General features: G+C 48.1%; 7 protein-coding genes across 7 annotated transcripts in view; 3 read left to right on the plus strand and 4 right to left on the minus strand.

Annotated features, from left to right (window-relative positions):
* Nucleotides 1-1800, minus strand: part of MCYG_03306 (Atg9p) — a gene marked incomplete at both ends in the record, with an annotated part of 2893 nt that extends 1093 nt beyond the window's left edge. The window contains 2 exons of the mRNA XM_002847754.1: nt 31-1049; nt 1112-1800. Of these exons, the coding sequence (XP_002847800.1) occupies nt 31-1049; nt 1112-1800 (1708 nt within the window). The remainder of the gene's footprint in view (nt 1-30; nt 1050-1111) is intronic.
* A 971-nt stretch (nt 1801-2771) lies between these two features.
* Nucleotides 2772-3077, minus strand: MCYG_03307 (uncharacterized protein; the record flags this gene model as incomplete). The annotated part of the gene is made up of 1 exon (XM_002847755.1): nt 2772-3077. The coding sequence occupies one exon, from the start codon at nt 3075-3077 to the stop codon at nt 2772-2774; it is 306 nt and encodes a 101-aa protein (XP_002847801.1).
* A 1156-nt stretch (nt 3078-4233) lies between these two features.
* MCYG_03308 (GTPase activating protein) lies at nt 4234-8217 on the plus strand (the record flags this gene model as incomplete). Its single annotated transcript, XM_002847756.1, has 3 exons — nt 4234-7120; nt 7177-8135; nt 8179-8217. 3 exons carry the CDS (start codon nt 4234-4236, stop codon nt 8215-8217), a joined length of 3885 nt encoding a protein of 1294 aa, XP_002847802.1.
* Nucleotides 8218-9685: 1468 nt separating this feature from the next.
* On the plus strand, nt 9686-12985 carry MCYG_03309 (DNA methyltransferase Dim-2; the record flags this gene model as incomplete). The annotated part of the gene is made up of 1 exon (XM_002847757.1): nt 9686-12985. One exon carries the CDS (start codon nt 9686-9688, stop codon nt 12983-12985), a length of 3300 nt encoding a protein of 1099 aa, XP_002847803.1.
* Nucleotides 12986-13341: 356 nt separating this feature from the next.
* On the minus strand, nt 13342-15162 carry MCYG_03310 (WD domain-containing protein; the record flags this gene model as incomplete). The annotated part of the gene is made up of 4 exons (XM_002847758.1): nt 13342-13449; nt 13531-13738; nt 13804-14596; nt 14655-15162. 4 exons carry the CDS (start codon nt 15160-15162, stop codon nt 13342-13344), a joined length of 1617 nt encoding a protein of 538 aa, XP_002847804.1.
* Nucleotides 15163-15500: 338 nt separating this feature from the next.
* Nucleotides 15501-16856, plus strand: MCYG_03311 (conserved hypothetical protein; the record flags this gene model as incomplete). Its single annotated transcript, XM_002847759.1, has 1 exon — nt 15501-16856. The coding sequence occupies one exon, from the start codon at nt 15501-15503 to the stop codon at nt 16854-16856; it is 1356 nt and encodes a 451-aa protein (XP_002847805.1).
* A 160-nt stretch (nt 16857-17016) lies between these two features.
* On the minus strand, nt 17017-18002 carry MCYG_03312 (ubiquinone biosynthesis protein COQ9; the record flags this gene model as incomplete). Its single annotated transcript, XM_002847760.1, has 2 exons — nt 17017-17349; nt 17406-18002. The coding sequence occupies 2 exons, from the start codon at nt 18000-18002 to the stop codon at nt 17017-17019; spliced, it is 930 nt and encodes a 309-aa protein (XP_002847806.1).
* Nucleotides 18003-18016: the final 14 nt, after the last annotated feature.

The following is an 18016-nucleotide window of genomic DNA, read 5'->3' on the forward strand; positions in this document are numbered from 1 at the left end:
GAGCTACGGCCCAGACAGAGCCAAAAATACCGAGATAGAACAGCGCCGTTCTATCGTGTGTGATTTCAAAACCAAGGAATAGCTCCGGATCGATGATTGTCGCGAGTGCAAGGACAGATGCAAGCGCACTGGCGATAAATGCTACAAACCGAGCAAACTGGACTGTCTTGTTCTTGGGGAACTGTGCAATGTATTCGTTAGCAGCAAGACGCGACATGTTCGTGCGCCGTTCAAATAGATGCCAGAGTTCATTGAACTCGCGGAATTTCCATTCGGCGAGTGGTGTATACTGTCGCGACCCGATCTGGGACGGGTTCTTCTGGTATTCACTAAAGTAACGGAAGAAATAGTGCATGAGGAAATAGGTGACGATGAAAGGGGCAACAAAGATGTTCATGAAGCCTGCCAGGATGAAGCGGCGCCTCAGGCCATCGCTCAGAGCCTTGCGGTGTGTATCTTTGAGGAAAAGAGGTCGGAGTTGGCCCTGTTGGTTAAATGCGTAGTCCAGCACGCAGAGGTTAAGGTTCCATTCCAGGGTGCGGGAGAAGAGTTGGCGGCTGCGGAGGAAAGGCAAGGGAAGTGTGAGATCGAGGATATCTTTGTTGAAGAGGGCGATGAGGTAGTTCTCCCGTCTCATGAGGCGGTTGGCAATATCATGTGCATCCATTCGCTGCTTAGACTGACTGCCTAGAAAGCGACGATGTTTGGCGGATACAGCGGCCGCCGTGGACGGGTTGGAGTCTCTGAGAGCCATCAGCCGACTAACAACCTGCTGCCACGAGACGGTTTGGATGTCTGCGTCCGGAATGCCGAGGAGGTGCTGGTAGAAATCTTGCATCTGTCGAAGACGGCGGAAGTCCACGGCGTATTGAAACAGCTTCCCGATCCAGAATATGGTGAAGAGCCAGAGCAAGAAGGTCGAAAATCCGGACATCTTGCGAACACATCCTGGTATGATGATCTGGGACATCGTCTTGCTATGGGGCACCTTTCGATAGTCGATACAGCTGGAGAGAAACGTAGTAAAGCCAACAACAAAAGCTAGGGTTCTGTTGATGCCATGTTAGCAGTTGTCATAGGAAGCTCCAGTTGAAGATGAAGCTGTACTGACATCAAGCTAAGCGTCCTGCTTAGCATTATACTCCAGATACCGTTCCCAAGGAAATAATCGTAGACTTCCTGCAAGAAATTATCCAAGTTCTCGACATTCGCCCATCTCCACAGAGCTTTCTCTTTCGGATCCGCAAGCGCCAACCCAGCATGCTGTTTTACTCCCCACACGCGCGGATGTCCCTCCTGGTCGTTTCTGGGGATAGCCGGTGCAGCTGTCTCCCACCTATTTCGTGTCTGGCTTGACGTTGACGGGCCTCGAAGATGGAGTGAATGTTCGCCTATATCGCTTGACCGTCGAGGTTGTAAAGGCGGAGGCGGCAGAGGTGACACTGGCACCGCGTTACCCTCCACCAGCAACGAGGCCGGAACTTCATCGTCGGCCTCTTCGGTGTCCTCTGCCCCAGCAGGCGTAGCGGTCATCATGGTCGTGTTCCCAAATCCTCCTCTCGGCGCAGATCTCGACCGGCGTGAGAACGGACTGCTCTGTCTAGACTGACTATCAGAGGCGTGCGTGAGGGCATCTTCCAGCTCATAGTCTGCATACTGGTCTCCAAGATTCTCTTCATCAACCGCCATACCGGCGCGGTTCTCGATATCGGAGCCATCGGAGTCGTTATCATATTGTCGTAGGGTCTCGTAGATGGACGGGGCGGTGGTACTGCTCGTTGGCATGAAACGGTTCATCATGTTTGACGTCATGAATATGTGAGATACTGGCTATGGATCGAGGATACAGCTTCTCATAACAGCGCTGCGCAGCGGGTCAACGCCTCGCAGGCAGGAATCATGTTCTATACTGCTGTCAAGTCAGTTTCATGTTGACATACGGACGGCTTCATCTCGTGAGCTCTTCTCTGCTGCGGCTCTACGGGCAGGGTCACAAGGAAGTGTCTGGTGGTGAGAAAGCTGGAAGAAACGCACCTCGATACAAGAAGCAGACGTTGGACGAGCCGTGGATAGATATACAGGCACTCCCTATACGGTGTTTCTCCCCTTTTCCTTTTATCGGCTCGTTCAACGCATGCGACTTTGATCTTTTGCTTCTTCAAGTCTTGAAAACCGGAGAAAACCATATCGGTCACGTGATTGATACAGGGTCTATGATGCTATGCCAGGGTTACTATTTTACATGTATGGGGCGGCTAGTTTGGTAGAAGAGGGAGGATGCGTAATGCTGTTTGTCTGTGATGATTCATGCCTGTTTATATGGATGTTCGTGGTTTGGTAGCGATCTGAGCTATATATCTAGTTATAGGCAGACTCTCATCATGTGAGCTCGATGGTAGCGGTCTATATAGAACCAGGGCTTCTGCAGCCTAAGCAGGCCGACAGTCCCATCCGGATGACATCCCTCTCACGCACCCAGGCATAAAGACAAAAGTACTATACGTATTTTGTGATGGGTATATATACGTATGCTTGGGCCCAGGAATCCGGTCACTAGCTTCGCAGCTAGCTAGCGGCTGACAAGGATAGGGATCGGGACCTGGTAAAATATTGGAGAGGGCAGGATAAACAGGGCCAGCCGTGCTCTCTGCAGAACCGGTATCGGAATCTCAACGTATCGCTAAGAGTAGCAGCTGGCGTGAGGCCGAACATGGTCCGATGATAGAGCCAGCCATGAGGAGGTGAAAAAAACAAACAAAACGGAGATCCCATCAGCAAAAGGAATAACGAAAGACAGGCCGTTGAGACGTCACTGCCTCCTCGAATATCCATAGTATAGGCCACGGCCAAGCGTCAACAGCGGAAACGGACACGTCGACAGAGCTGCCAATAGCTCGGCTCTGTTGTAAATGTATCGAAGAGGCAGCTATCCTGTCCGTACGGAGCACAATAGCTGGCGATGTACCGTCCTTTTCGTCGACGGGAAAAGAGGCCAGGATCGTGGTCCCTTTTTTCCTTTCACCGCTTGTCCTGGTAAGAAAGCTGCCCTTGCATGTTCCCGTCGCCGTCAGGGCCATGGACCGTCTCAAGCTGGGGTCGAAGCTCTCGTAGAGTAAAACACTCGATACAACCGTTCTTGTCCTGTCTTTCGCTGTGTTGGACTTGGTCTCTTTTTTTTTCGCTCTCTCCGGTAGACCATGCAGGAACATGTCATCTTGCTTCTTCCACCATCTTCTACTCTCCCTTCGCCCGTCCTTCTAGTCGTTCTAGAAAAGACACAGAAAAAGATGACCTGTTAACTTGCTTTTCCTTTCTTCTTCCTCTTCTTCTCTTCTTCTTCTTCTTCTTTTCCTTTCGAAAGAAACAAAACCAAAAAAAAGGAAGGCCGCTGACTAAGCTGGGAGGGGGGAAAAGTTGCCCTTTTTGGACTTTCTTTCTTCACCTTTTTTTGCTTTGAATATCGAAAAGAAAAAAAAAACCGCCAAAACGACGAGGAGAAGAAGAGGAGGAAGAAAGTCGAGCTTCTCTCTTCTGCTGCCTTGATACATCTCAAGTCTCTTGTCTTTTTCTTCCCTTCCTTTGTTCTTCCCTTCGTGTCCTTTTATTTTGCGTTCCTCGCTGCGGTGCGGCCTCGCCTTGCCTCTCCGGTATACACCTTGTTCGCCCCCAGCTGTCGTCTGGGAAAGGGTAGAACCTCGATCTTCGGCCCGGAGGACATGTAGGGCGGGCGAATTCTTCTGTCAAGGTATCTTCCACCTGCGGTTCAGTCGTTGTTGGCCTCTTCGACTCTGTCGTTGCGGTCAGTCGTTGGCTTTTTTACGTTTTTGTTCGGCCGTGGAACGCTTCTTGTTTGACTGACCCAACTATGCATGTCTTCCTCAGGCTCTCTCTCACTCCCGTCTCTCTCTCAACGCCCACACACACACACACACTCTCTCTCTCTCTCTCAACAATCAGATAGCTTCTTCATTTTGAGATCTCGACACACGCCGTCCAGGGTTCACGGCAGATCGATGATTATATTGTTCTTGTGTCTGAAAAATTTCATTTTGCGATTGTCTTGCTACCCTACTCTGGACATAACCGGCTGTGCCTGAACCTGACGAACCCCCTCCCCACACACACCACCGCTAAGGAGTGGCCGTCCTGTCACTGATGAATAGCCAACCTCCTCTTCTCCTTGATATGCGGATAGTGGCGGTAGAGTCGGCTTTCAGATAACCGAAAAGGATTATGGACTCTGAGCGCCAGAACGGCTTTCAGAGGGACCTAGACATATACGCACGACCCATTGAACGCCGCCCTAGCAAAAAATCTTCCTCCAAGGACCGCCACGGGATGGTTTATCCAGACCACTTCGGGGAAACCTCCATACGGTCCGTCAGCCCTCAGGAGGAGTCGCTCTCCGATGCACAGAATCATTCGCCTGCATCAGATGCCGAGTACCTGGCCAGCGCAACCGCCTCCCCTCGAACCACGCTTCGCGGAAAGCCGCGTGATCGACGGCGTGAGTTCAGCCCCTTCCACGCCGGACATAATAATAATAAGCCCAATGACGATGATCTCCCCGTGCCAGATTCGCGAAGTCTAAGAGCCAGGTCGAAAACCACCACCATGGAAGACCAGAGAGGTGACCTGCCGTCCAGCACCTTTCTGGGCCGGACCAGGATGAGATTAGGTTCGCTGACCACCGCTGCTTCGGCCAACATGGCATCGGGATCGCCACAGAGCCCCCGGCCGCCGCTTCAGGACGAATCGATTACCTCCATCGGGTTTCCCTCCATCATTCAGTCGCCCGGACCACGCCCTCGTTTTGTCAAATCACAGTCGGCTCTCTCGCCCGGCCTGCCTCCGTCCAACGCCTCAAGCCCCGGACCCTATGTATCTCAAATGCTGAACCCGGATTCATCCAAGATACTCGATCTGATGAAGTCTACTTGCGGTAGAATGCACGGAATCCTCTCCTTTCGAATATCCGGATCCCCTTCCTGGACGTCAGGATACTGTGCCATTAACGTTGCTGCAGGAAGCCTCATCTACCAAGCAAAGGGCGAACCCAGCCTGGCAAAGACCCTCATCCCCGACCTCCGCGGCTGTCGCGTTCGTACCCTCTATTCTACAGAAATACAAAGCACATACCTCAGCGTTTCGACTTACTCCTCCACCCTTAGCGTACATCTGCGCCCCCATGTGAAAGAGACCTTTGATTCCTGGCTTGCTGCCCTCTTGTGCTGGCAACCCATTCGCCCAAAGGGCGTCCAAAATAAAATGACTAAGCCCCAGTCAGTCGCCATAACTGAACGGCGTCTCGCAGATCGCCGGAGAAATTCAGAGAGTACCTTACAGAAAGAAGCAACCATTATCAAAGTAGGCAAGATGTTATTGTGGGATAGACAGAGTGCTTCAGGCGTATGTCCGCCACCGACCCCAAGGCGGATATCAACCTTCAAGCAACAACGAGCACTTTCACATTATTGGCGGAAGGTGAACTGCACATTACAAGAGAACGGCCATATGAAAATTGTTACAGAAGCCGGAACAAATCTTGTATCTTTCATACAGCTCTCTCAACTCTCACGATGTGCCATTCAGAAACTGGACGCTTCCGTTCTGCAGGACGAGTTCTGCATAGCTATATATCCTCAGTATGCTGTTCACGCTGGAAGTGACCACTTGACGCGCCCTGTCTACCTCTCCATGGAAAGCCGTGTACTGTTCGAAGTGTGGTTCGTCCTGCTCCGGGCGTTTACAATTCCTGAACTCTATGGCCCCGAACTGCCCCCCTCAACCGACGAGCTCGGTCGTCCTCATCCCTTAGCCATGTCCCAGACAGTCCCAACTACAACGACAGATATGTTCCGAATCGAGCGCCTTCTCAATGTCCGTGTGATTGAAGCCAAGATTTTCCCGCAGGCAAAGGCCGAGCAACCCGAAAAGAGCAAAAAGTCCTCCAAGCAGCAACAAGGCCCTTCTCAGGCCGCCGGGGATTACTATGCCGAAGTGCTTCTTGACGGCGAAGTAAGAGGCAAGACCGCGGTGAAGAGCGGCACCTCTTCCCCGTTCTGGCGAGAGGATTTCACATTTCATGACCTACCCCCTGTCCTGTCAAGCGCTACTGTGGTAGTAAAGTCTCTCAATCCTGTACAGAAAGACTGGACGCTTGTCTCTCGTGGAACTTACACACCCAATGATAGTGATCGCGAGCATGACCCGTTAACAGTTCTAGGTGACGTAGAAGTAGCCTCCCAAGATACCACATTTGGCAGAATAGACCTTCCTCTGGACAGCCTAGATGCCGGTAACGGGTCTGAAAAATGGTGGCAGATCCTTGATGATAACGATCAGCCAGTTGGCGAAATGCTGATGCGTGTCCAACTCGATGAAACGGTTGTCCTGATGTCGCAGGAATACAAAGTCATGTCCGAACTTCTCCACTCCTTCCCGAACGGCCTCACAGTTCATCTCGCAGAGCTCGCACCACAGGAGCTCCGGCAACTCTCCGAAATATTCCTCGACATCTTCCAGGTGTCCGGTCAAGCAAGTGAATGGGTCACTGCGCTCGTCGAAGATGAAATCGACGGCCTCCACCGAGAAACATCTGCCAGTCGCCTTCGCTATACCAGCCGCATCCACTCCAATGACTCCTACGAATCGGGACAGGAACGAGAAGTGCTTGTCCGTGACCTGGGCCGCTCTGCAACTGTCGAAGCCAATCTACTTTTCCGTGGAAACTCACTGCTTACCAAGTCCTTAGACATGCATATGCGTCGGCTAGGGAAAGAGTATCTCGAAGAAACTATTGGCTCAAGTATAAGAGATATTGATGAGAGTGATCCGGACTGTGAAATTGATCCAAATCGTGTCAGCAGGCAAGAAGACCTAGAACGTAATTGGCGCAATTTGATAATTCTCACAAGTAATATGTGGCAGTCAATTGCCGGGTCAGCTTCGCGATGTCCACCGGAACTGAGATATATATTCCGGCATATTAGGGCTTGTGCGGAGGACCGGTATGGTGATTTCCTCCGTTCTGTTACCTACAGCAGTGTTTCGGGATTTCTGTTTCTACGGTTCTTTTGCCCTGCAATCCTGAACCCGAAACTGTTTGGCCTTTTGAAAGGTACTTTGTCATCTTACTCTCTCAATAAGCCCCCTAGTTACTGACACAATCTATAGAACACCCACGAGCTCGTGCTCAGCGAACATTGACATTAGTCGCAAAAGGTCTTCAGGGTCTTGCGAATTTAACAACGTTTGGAAACAAGGAGCCGTTTATGGAGCCCATGAACAAATTTCTTATGTCTCATCGGAATGAGTTCAAGGATTTTATCGATGCAATTTGCGCCATACCCGCCGAGCGCCCACCACAAATAGTTAACCCCTCATTCGCAACTCCTATCCAGATTCTTGGACGCTTACCTCCAACTTCCCGAGAAGGATTCCCTAGCTTGCCATTCCTGATTGACAATGCTAGAAGTTTTGCATGCCTGGCGCGCGTATGGCTGCAAGCTGCACCAAGTGGTCTTACAGAAATTCCCGACATGGACGTGAATATTCTCAAGTTCCATTCGCTATGTATTGAATTGGAGAACCGGACAAAAGAGTCGCTCAACAAGGCGGAGCAGGCGGAACAGCCTAGTGGTAATCTTGAGGTAAAATGGGAAGAAATCGCCGAGCAAGTTGAAAAGTCTGGCACTTTCTATGATGAAAGCTCAAGTAAAGCCAACACGCCAAGTAAGGAGTCTGCTATAACGAACGTCAACTCTACATCGGCAAGCAACAATCGAAATTCGATCGGCTATTTCCCTCGCACACCATATCTAAAGTCCACCGAGGCCAGCATTAGCGACGACCCTGATGACGATACCCCTTCCAGTGCCACATCCGCTCCCTGGGAACAAGGTCGCCCAACCTTCACTCAACCAAAATACTACGCTGATTCCCGGAAGAGTACTGAGAGCCTACAAAACCCTTCCACCGTCTCATTAACACAGACGGAGACGCCCAAGAATCGACAGTCAGGCATGTCCCGCGACTCAGGGAAATACCGTCTTTTTGAGTTCGTCGATAGGACTAGACGGAAAGGAAAGGAGAGAGAATCGTCACAATCTCAAGGGGCCACGCACCAGTCGGATGTAGGTCCGCGAAATGAATTTATATGATTGACGCAACATATAGCCAATCCACGGCTGCACATTTTCTAGTTCAACTTTTTGAAACGTGAGATGACTGGAAAATGAATATTTCGTTTACATTTATTACCCCGATCTTTTATTATATAGTACCGGTTGAAATATCCTTGCTTTCCGTTTCACTCACTCTCTGCTATATATTCTGTTTTGCAAATTCCCAGCGCTTGTCTTTCCTCAGAGCTTTTTATTATAGCCCGTTTGATATCTTTTTTATTTTCTCCTTTTCTCATTCTTGCATTTGGGTTTGGGTCATGATAACGGAGACCCCCCTAACGTCGCTCTATCACCTATACTTCGTGTTCTTTCCCTCCCCCTTCTTCTCTTTCTATTTCTATTTCATCGTCATCATAACCGCATTTCTTCTTATACTGCGAGAGATATCCCACAACCCGGGAATGGAGCTGGATGCCCATATACATGGGCAGGTTTGAGTACCCAAGCCGGCATGGGAATGAGGAAATACAACAAATAACAATTACAAAAATACCTCACCTTTCTCAACATATGTGTGTGTGCCGTATGGTGGTGCTGGGGGGAGGGGAGGACATTTTTGATAACGTGGTGCATTTCTCATGGTGTTGGATATACCCAATGGGTGAAGGAACTAGGGGAAGGGAGGCAGGCCTTAGGCCTTTACTTGACGACTCAAATCAACATCATTTGACGAATTTCTCATTATCTTTTTTTTCTTTTATCCTCGTCTCCAATATTTCATCTTCACCTACTGACTGGCCCATGTAAGATTAATCCTCTTTTTTTTTCGAAAAAAACCTGGTGGTTTCCTCATTCTTATGCATTATCTGTTTTATCCTATTTGTCACCGTCATCAATTATGCAGATAGATTTATTTCTTCCTTTTTCCTTTCTTGTGATCCTTCGCCTCCAACCCTTTTCTGTTGCTAGAAGTAGCCTCTCTCCTGTCCTGGGCCTGCATCATTCTATGAAAGCGGCCTTTTATGGACGAGATGAGGTCTACGAGGAGCCTATACCTTGAACGACTGATAATGACCAGATGTCTTTCTTATTTCATCTCTTTTCAAAATGCGTATTTCACCCCCAAAACTTCGTCGTTTTGATATCTTCGTGGGCCAAAGCCATATCACGTGATAACTATGTTCTAACTTCACGCGACGCGACGAGAAAGCAAAGAAACAAAACATCTTTCGACGTCAAGTTTATAATCGAATAGCTTAGCGACTTGCTCGTTTACTCTGTAGAGTCAATTTCTCTCTTAAATCCCCTCTTCACCAGCCACTTTTGTTCTTAATTCCTTGGGGGAAGATACGGGCTAATAAGTTGGCATGTCAAAAGTGTGCGACCAGTACTCCCCCTTTCAACGTGCGTTTCTTTGCAACAGAATATTGGATTTTCACAGAGGAATTGATGACTATCTATAGGTTGCTGTATATTCCGAGGACTTCGTCGGCGGTTAAAAGAAAAGGAAATAGCATTGCGCCAGGAACTTCGCATCGTCAATTGAATTCCTCAGCAGGATGACATCGTTGTCGTCCTCGGGGGCACTGTCAATATTCTCGGAAAATGATGTGCAACCTACAACAGAAAACTCCTCTGTGAACAAGGAATCCTTCGGGAAAGACAATTTTCAGCCCAAGGAAGTACATATTGAAAAGGAACGACAGTTAGTGGGTGTTGTCTGTCCACCTCTGACTAGCCCACTATCTGCATATGAGGGCCAACCGGCTCCGTATAAAATCTCCAAAGAGCGGCATGCGGTAGATACCCTACTACTTGCGGGCCCAGACTGCGCTCGCGAGGACTTTGATGGCTCTCAATATGTCAATTTTATTCTCGATGACTATACAGTCTACAGCCGGACGGATGGGAATGGACGTCGTGCTGGGATGGTGCCGTTGAACGATGTTGCCAACAAGGAAGGCGGAACGACGTTTTACTTTGACGGTATAATTAAACCTGAGGGTAATACGGGTTCAGAGGTTGGCCTGCTATATCTCCAGCGAGTTTCGTTCAGCCTTGTTTCTCTAGGGGGCTATGAAGACCCTGGTCGACACAGTGTGGGGGGGGATATCTGGATCCAGTCGAGATACTGTCATAGCCGAGGGAACATATGGTACCGTATAGGGAAGCCGTCAGCAGTTTATGCATCATATCACCACTTTTTCTCCTGGTTAGCTGATCTGGCCAAACACTTTGTCGACTATCTGCACGCAGACAAAGCTAGAGATGTTACTCTTAACCACTTCAAGAATGACTTCCATGACTGGCTAGTTGATTGTCATAAAGGTGATCCTACGTTTATTTCATGGCTAGCGGAATATGGCTCCCGAGATTTTAGACACGCTATCAACGCGCATGGGAAATTCTTACGAGGCCAATCTTTCACTATCGACTTCTCCTACAGCCATCACACTCTCTGGGATGAACTTGGACTTTCTCAAACGCCAATTATTGTAGAACAACCCACAGTGGTAACGAAAACCGTCGTTACCCCATTTGTTTACAACTGTTTTAAGAAAATGCCCTGGTCCAGTCATCTTCAGCAGGTGCAATTAGCCCCTGAAATTGAGAAGCAATATAAGAAGATGGTCAAACAGCAAACTATGTTGCTTGGGGCAAAAAAGAAGACGAACGAGACAGGAGAGATATCTATCGGGGATGTAGTCGCCATAAAAAGTGAGGATGGGTCTATCTGGAAAGGTGGTGAAGAGTTCTGGTATGCTCTCGTCCAGGGTTTTGGTAGGAATCGCAGCCTTCGGTTGATTTGGTTATATCGCCCAACTGATACTGTATGTGCCAACATGACATACCCTTACAGTAACGAGCTTTTCTTAAGCGACCACTGTAACTGCAGTGAAGGGAAGACCCCGATCCAAGATGTGGTTAAGAAAGTTCCCGTTGATTTCTTTGCCTTCCATGATCATCCAGATAGCACAAGCTCAACACTCTTCGTACGGCAGATTTATCAGACGAAAGATGAGACCTTTAAGACCCTGGTTTATAGTGACTTTACTTGTCGCTGCAATGATGCCGAGAAATCTATCCCTAAATTTAAAGCTGGCGATACCGTGCTGGCGCTGTTCTCCAACAGACTAAAACCGGCCGAGATTATCAACCTAGGGCCAGAGGAAGCTATTCTGCGAGTATTTCAATACCGTGGTAAAGACCTTGGGGAGAGAAATTGTCGCCCCAATGAATTGGTCTACTGCGATAATTTTCAAACAGTCCCAATAAAGCGCATTAAAAGACACTGTCATATCCGGTTTTTCCAGCCCGATCAAATATCAAGCATCCCATGTCCTTACAATAGAGATGGAACAGGAGATGCCTTCTATATTATCTTCCGCAAGGATGGGGATACTCTGGCCCCTATGAGCCCCCCTGCGAGTTTTAATGAAGGGTTCGACCCTTCAACCTCTTCTCTGCCTAAACTGAAGGCCTTGAACCTTTTCAGTGGAGGTGGGACCTTTGATCGAGGTCTCGAAGAGGGGACTGCTATTCAAAGCAAGTGGGCAGTAGAATGGAGCCTTCCACAGATGCTGACCTACAGGGCTAATCACCCTAACGGAAAGGACCTAAAGTTATTCTGCGGATCTGTCAACGACTATCTCTTTCAGGCCATCCAAGGAAATGAAAATGAATACATTGCTAGAATAGGGGAAGTTCAGATTATTTCTGCTGGTAGTCCTTGTCAAGGCTACTGCAGCGCCAACTTCTATAGAGAGAACGAAGTGTCAATGCGTAATTCGTCCATGATTGCATCTGTTGCAAGTTACATTGACTTCTACAGGCCCCAGTATGCTATACTCGAAAATGTAACTGGCATGGCTAGCAGAACACACGAGCAAAGTCCACTTTCCCAGCTTTTGTGCACTTTCGTTGGCATGGGATACCAAGCCCGCGTCTTTAATTTAGATGCGTGGAGCTTCGGTTCCCCCCAGAGCAGGTCCAGGCTCTTTATTGCCATTGCAGCTCCAGGCCTTCACATGCTAAATCATCCCCCTTTAACCCATTCTCATCCAGATTGGACTAAAGCACGAGCTCTCGGGGATGCCCCAAATGGTCTTACTTTCGGAGACCGGCGCTGGGATACCCCCATTTTCGATTTTGTATCAGCCCATGAGGCCACCAAGGATCTACCTCCAATTGATACGGCACGCATAATGTCTATACCATGGCCGGATCACCGACCTTCCCGGGTTGAATCTGAGGCTAAACAGGCACTGATACAGAATATCCCTAAGGCACCCCGAACTCAAGGGCTAGTAGGAGCTTTGGCAAGAGGATGGGTTAATTGTGCTGACCACTCTGCTCGGCTGAGGACTCCTTACTCTAAGGCCTGGTCCCGAGTCCACCCGGAGAAACTATTTCCAACTGTTACAACATCTGTTTGCCCATTCTGCAAGTTCACAGGTCGCTGGCTGCACTGGCAAGAAGACCGTTTGATAACAGTTCAGGAAGTAAGACGTGCCCAGGGCTACCCGGACTCGGAGGTTCTCATAGGGAGTGCTGCTCAGCAATGGAAAATTGTGGGTAATAGCGTGGCCAGACAAATTGCTCTTGCTCTTGGTCTTGCAGTCAGAGAAGCATGTATACGCAATCAACAGGGTCATCCTGCTCAGGTTACAACCGTAAATATTCCCGTGTTAGAAGATGCCAAAAGCCAGCCGCCGCCATCCATTGCCATTCCCGAAAACATTTCTATACCTTTGAAACGCCATAATGATGTTACTATGGAAGTATCCCTGTCGTGCAAAACAAGAGCGGGATCAACGAAGCGAAAAAAAGTACTATCATGGGATAAATTGACTTCTTAGGTTAATCCCATGATTGTTGATCTATGAATGAATAGATGTAGCGGTCTGTCTACCTGTGTCGACGCTATTTGAAGGCAGGAAAGGGAAAGCTTGGTTAAAAACGCAACTGAAGTATCTATATCGGAATCACCCTGCCTCAAATCATCCCATATTTCCGTTATCTGAACGGCAATTTTTTCAGAGCTATCAATAAGAAAATGAAAGCGGTAGTCATTCCGCCCCTACGATACCAACTTCGTCGTCAAAGGGTGCCAAAATACCGTCTCTTGAATTCAGAAATTAGTATTGAAAAATATCCGACTTGAAATATAGCTATATGTGCATATTTTTGCAAATGATACTTTGGTATCATAGCATCAATACTTTCCTTTCACATTCTGGCCTTTAACAGTGTGCCATGGCATAGAGATGGCCAAATGGGACACAAATATAGGGTGATTATATATTAGTGAAGGGTGTATATACTATAGAAGTTGTGAAAATATCTATTGATCATCTACAAAGCATAGTTATACATTAGTTATATATCACATCCATAAACAAACCTTGCCGCTTCCTGTGCCTCCTACAACCCAGTCTTGAGTAGGATGGAAGACTGCAACTGCTGGAACTGCAGTTATCAGGCCGTCTGCGCCCCCTAGCTGGGCTAGCTGTTCACCCTTGGAGGTATATATATCCACGAAACGACTCATACTAGCTATACAGAAGCGTTGGACGGATGATTGAGGAGCAGCTTGCCATTGTGGTCGGAGGCTAAATTATTCCCTGTTAAAAATACAAAACATGGAAGAATAAAGATAAGAAGTAGCAGGACTTACATTGTAACCCATCTTCCTGTTTGACAATTATGGTTAATCACCACGTCTGGTTCGATTGTTAGAGTCTCGTTGTTTTTTCGAGGTTTTGAGTCAAAAGTCCCAAAATTATATGTCTTGAGGGTGTTATCGTATGATGAGGTAGCTATTTGACCAACACTGTTAAACGCGGCATGAGAAACTGATAACGGACTCGTGTGTTCTGCCACAGCGGTGGGTGTTTTCTTAGATAGATACCTAAGATCCCAGACTTTCATAGTTCGGTCCAAGGACGCCGTCGCAATATATTGAGGTTTGGTTGGGCAGATGGAGAAACCGCCGATTTTATTGTCAGCCAGCTGCCATTCATCAGCATTGTAGCTTTCTTCATCTTTACTGTTACCCTTTTTTCCGTTTTTACGGGTATCGTAGCGGCCAAAAACACCATTCAATGTTGAGAAATAAAGAGTATGAGGATCATTAGGGGCCATGTCGACACCAGAAAGACCAGAGCCATCAGACACATAAGCCTCGGTAGCCAATGATTTTTCCAGGTCCAGTTGCCGGATCGAGCTATCATGGCTGGCGGTGTAAAGTTTTGAAGGACTAGAAGAATGTGTATACATAGCGGCTATTGGCCGGCTATGCAATTTAATTGTTGTAATTACTGGGTCCTCATCATCGTCATCCCCAGGAGCTGTTTGGGATGCATCGAGAATGCCCAAGCTGCCAATCTTGTCCCCAGCGAACATCAATGGTTTGGATTCAGTGGGGTGGAATGTCATGGAATACACTCGTTCAGGGGTTATTTTAATTCCTTTTGACAGTTATAACGTTAGTACGAGAATGAAATCCAGAAGTGAATGTTAACGCACTGTTGGGTTCCCAGGCATCCCAAAGATTCAATCCGCTCATCTTCTCCCTTAGGGCTTTCAAGTCCTTGTCGGCCGTCTTCTTGATATCTTCTTCGCCAAAGGTTCTCTCGTACTTCGCCGGCCCGCTTGTAACAAGGGAACCTAGAGTAGAAGATTCCCATTTCCCTTTGACCCCAATTTCATCCATCCGTAAGTCCCCAGCCACCCGTCTCCTTTTTGCTTCCATTTGTAACTTCTCTGCTTCAGAAGCTTCTTCTGCCTTGCGCTTCGCAATCTCGCTATCCGGGGTTAGGCCGGCAAGGCGAGCTGAGGTCCGGCGCGGAACAGGAGCTGCTTCTTTCTCGCGTTTCACTTTTTTCAGCGGCGCCTTTTTCTTATCTGACTGTGTCCTTTTCGGCGCTGGTGCCTTGGATAGGAGGCCCGCGGATTGAGCCTCTAGACTGATCTTCTTTAGAAGCGCATCACGCTCCGCAATGTTGGCCGCGCGCTGCTTCTCAAAGTCGGACATTTCCATGGCTAGATCTGATTTTATAGGGGCCAGGGCTCTTCTCCAAATTTCCAATACCCCAGCTAGTGTAATAGACCGTACCTAGAGAAGCAGCAGTGTCGAGGCGCAAAACGTAGCGAGCTTCTCGTTTCTTTCGTTCTTTTTCGTCTATAAAATGAAAAAACGCGAAAAAACTTCAATTAAACTAATTTGGACGTCGCGTGATCACGTGATCAAGATGTCCAAAAAGTTCTCTTTTTTATTTCTTCTTTCCTTCTATAAAATATATTAATTCGATAGGTTGGAACGACAACGCAAGCCGAATTGTTGCTGCCTACGGGGCAGGCGGATTATTGAAGATGTCTAGCTCCCGTGGACTCGTCTCGTTTTGGCGTGAATCGACGCATCTCCCCTTTCTCTACCTGACGCAGACCCTGACGACCCCAGTCCAACGGCCGCAGCCGTACCGACATCACCAGCTTGCAAGCTATCCCCAAAGGTGCCCATTCTCGAATTCCAGCCGGCAAGAGATAAGATCACATCTTGGACGACGACATACGAGCTTCCGAGGTTCAACGTCTAGCCCTACATCCCGAGGTGTGAAAGCGGCCGGTGGCCTCTGCGTAGACCACGATGAACATATACCTCCAAATGACAACCTCTCGAACCAGGAGAACCGAGAGATAACCAATATCTTCACTTCGGTTCTAAGTTCAATGAGTGAAATTCACAATCCAAAGAGCCGCAAGACATTCCAACGGCCACTGGATACTCTGACCAAATCTGGAATTGACAGAGTAAACGTGAATGATAAACTACACAACTTCCGGTTCACCGAAGTGGACCCATCAGCACCAGACGAAGCAAAGTTTGCTGGCATTGATCTTTCTGTTCCTGCATTTGCTGTAGCACAAAAGGAAACGAAACGAATCTGCAAGGAGATTGATGACGCCGTGTTGGACGGAAGAGGTGATCTCGGTATTTGGAAAATTTGCGAGAATATGATATTTCCGATGCTAAAGCAAGCAGGCTTGGATGAATCACAGCCACCTTGCTCGTCGGTAAACCATCCTACTACGACTTCACTCGGGGATGATGTCTCAGGCAGATTATCCACCCGTCCAAACGGCAATGGCTCCTATCAATCAATACACGTCCACCCAGATGTACCTGTTGTAACTGTTGTCAGACATGTATATCCCGCCACCCTTCTCCACGCCCTGCGGATTCTTCAAAATAAGTTTCCAATGTCCCCACTCACCACGCGACTATTTGAGAGCATAAGGGCCCACGGGCGAGCTTCTTTAATTATGGGTTCGTCAAAGGAACTCTTTCACGAGTTGATTGATTTCCGCTGGCGCGTCTACAATGACTTACCCTCTATCGTGTCATTGCTAAAGGAGATGGAGGAAAACGGCGTCGACTTTGATAAGAGAACTCTGGAGTTGGTTGAACGAATCCGACAACGCGGGGCGCGGGAAATAATGAAAACGAGACAGGTAGATGGAAGAGGCAGAAACAGCAGCATTAAAGGCAAAAACAGGAGAGCAGGCAGCGGTGGTAGCAACACCGGTGGTACTTGGTGGGATTCACCTGCTATTCGAAAAGCATACCGAGAACTTGCCAGCTGGGCGAAGGGAATGGATGCACAAATTCGAGACTTCAAAGAACTTGAAGAGAAAGCGCAGGAGATATGGAGTATCAAACGCCCATGAACTATGTACAAAGTAATCAAAAGGGAAGAAAACGCCAATTATCTCCACTTCAAAACGCCACAGGTATCTGACTATTAATACATATAAATCTCCGAAGTATCATACATAGCACTGAAGAGTATATATCGGAGGGCCACCACCCTCAGTGGCTACTTGTGTTTTATATTTTCATCCCCAGACTTCGTCCAGCTGCAACCAAACTGCCACCAAGGAAGCCCAGATATGTCTTCACGTCACCTAGAGTTCCCACAATAGCATCTGTGTCGCCAAAGCGCCTTTCAACAAACTGTTCAGTAGAGATAAACCCATCAGATTTGTCTTCAGTCATCGTAATTTCGGCAGTGGCATATACAGTTGACACAGAAAGTCTTTTCGAGTACCATGACGCATCTACAGAGCGATCGCCTGCGAGGTAGAGAATATCAGATGAAAGCTCGTATAATTCATGCAAAGATGCGGAAATATTCGTGGGTAACGACATAATCGCGAGAGCCTTAACATTGACAAGTTAGTAACAGTATGAAAGTAATGCAGTAGAAACGAGCTTACATCTTGCCAATGCTGAATTATATCACTATTCATCTTCAATCTTTCCATTACCAACTTCTTCATCTTCTGTTCAACGCTTAGCTTCTCTCCATCACCACCAAATATCTCTCCATTTTCAACTTTCTCCTTCAATAAGGCTCGTCTCGTGGCTAGCCAATAAATAATCAGTTCGATTTCCCCTCCACGAGGAAATAGTTGTAAAGATACTTCTGGGTATCCTGCATCCTGAGCTGCAAGAACAACCGCCTCGGTTGTAAACCCAAGTGTGGGGACGTGATTTGAGAGTGCAAGCGAAAGTATTGAGGTTTGTTCCGGGGAGAAGTGGCTATTTGAGGAGGAGAGGTCGGAGGCGGAATGATAGTATGATCTCCTATAGCATGTTGCTAAGGAAGGGTTATGGCAACGGAGGCGCGCGGCTCGGTTGCATGGATATGATTGCTGAGTATAGTGCCGGGGATAGTGATTGGAGTTGCGCCTCATGCTCGAGCTGGGCAAAGGCATACATGACTGTCTGCTGCTGATGCCTAAACGTTTTTTCGAAAGAGCCAATGCTGCCGCCTGAGGCGATTGACGACGAATTAAGGGTCCTGCAAGCATTTTATCCTGCTTTC

This window comes from Microsporum canis, genomic scaffold (assembly GCF_000151145.1).
Source record: "Microsporum canis CBS 113480 supercont1.3 genomic scaffold, whole genome shotgun sequence".
In the NCBI taxonomy this organism is placed as follows: domain Eukaryota; kingdom Fungi; phylum Ascomycota; class Eurotiomycetes; order Onygenales; family Arthrodermataceae; genus Microsporum; species Microsporum canis.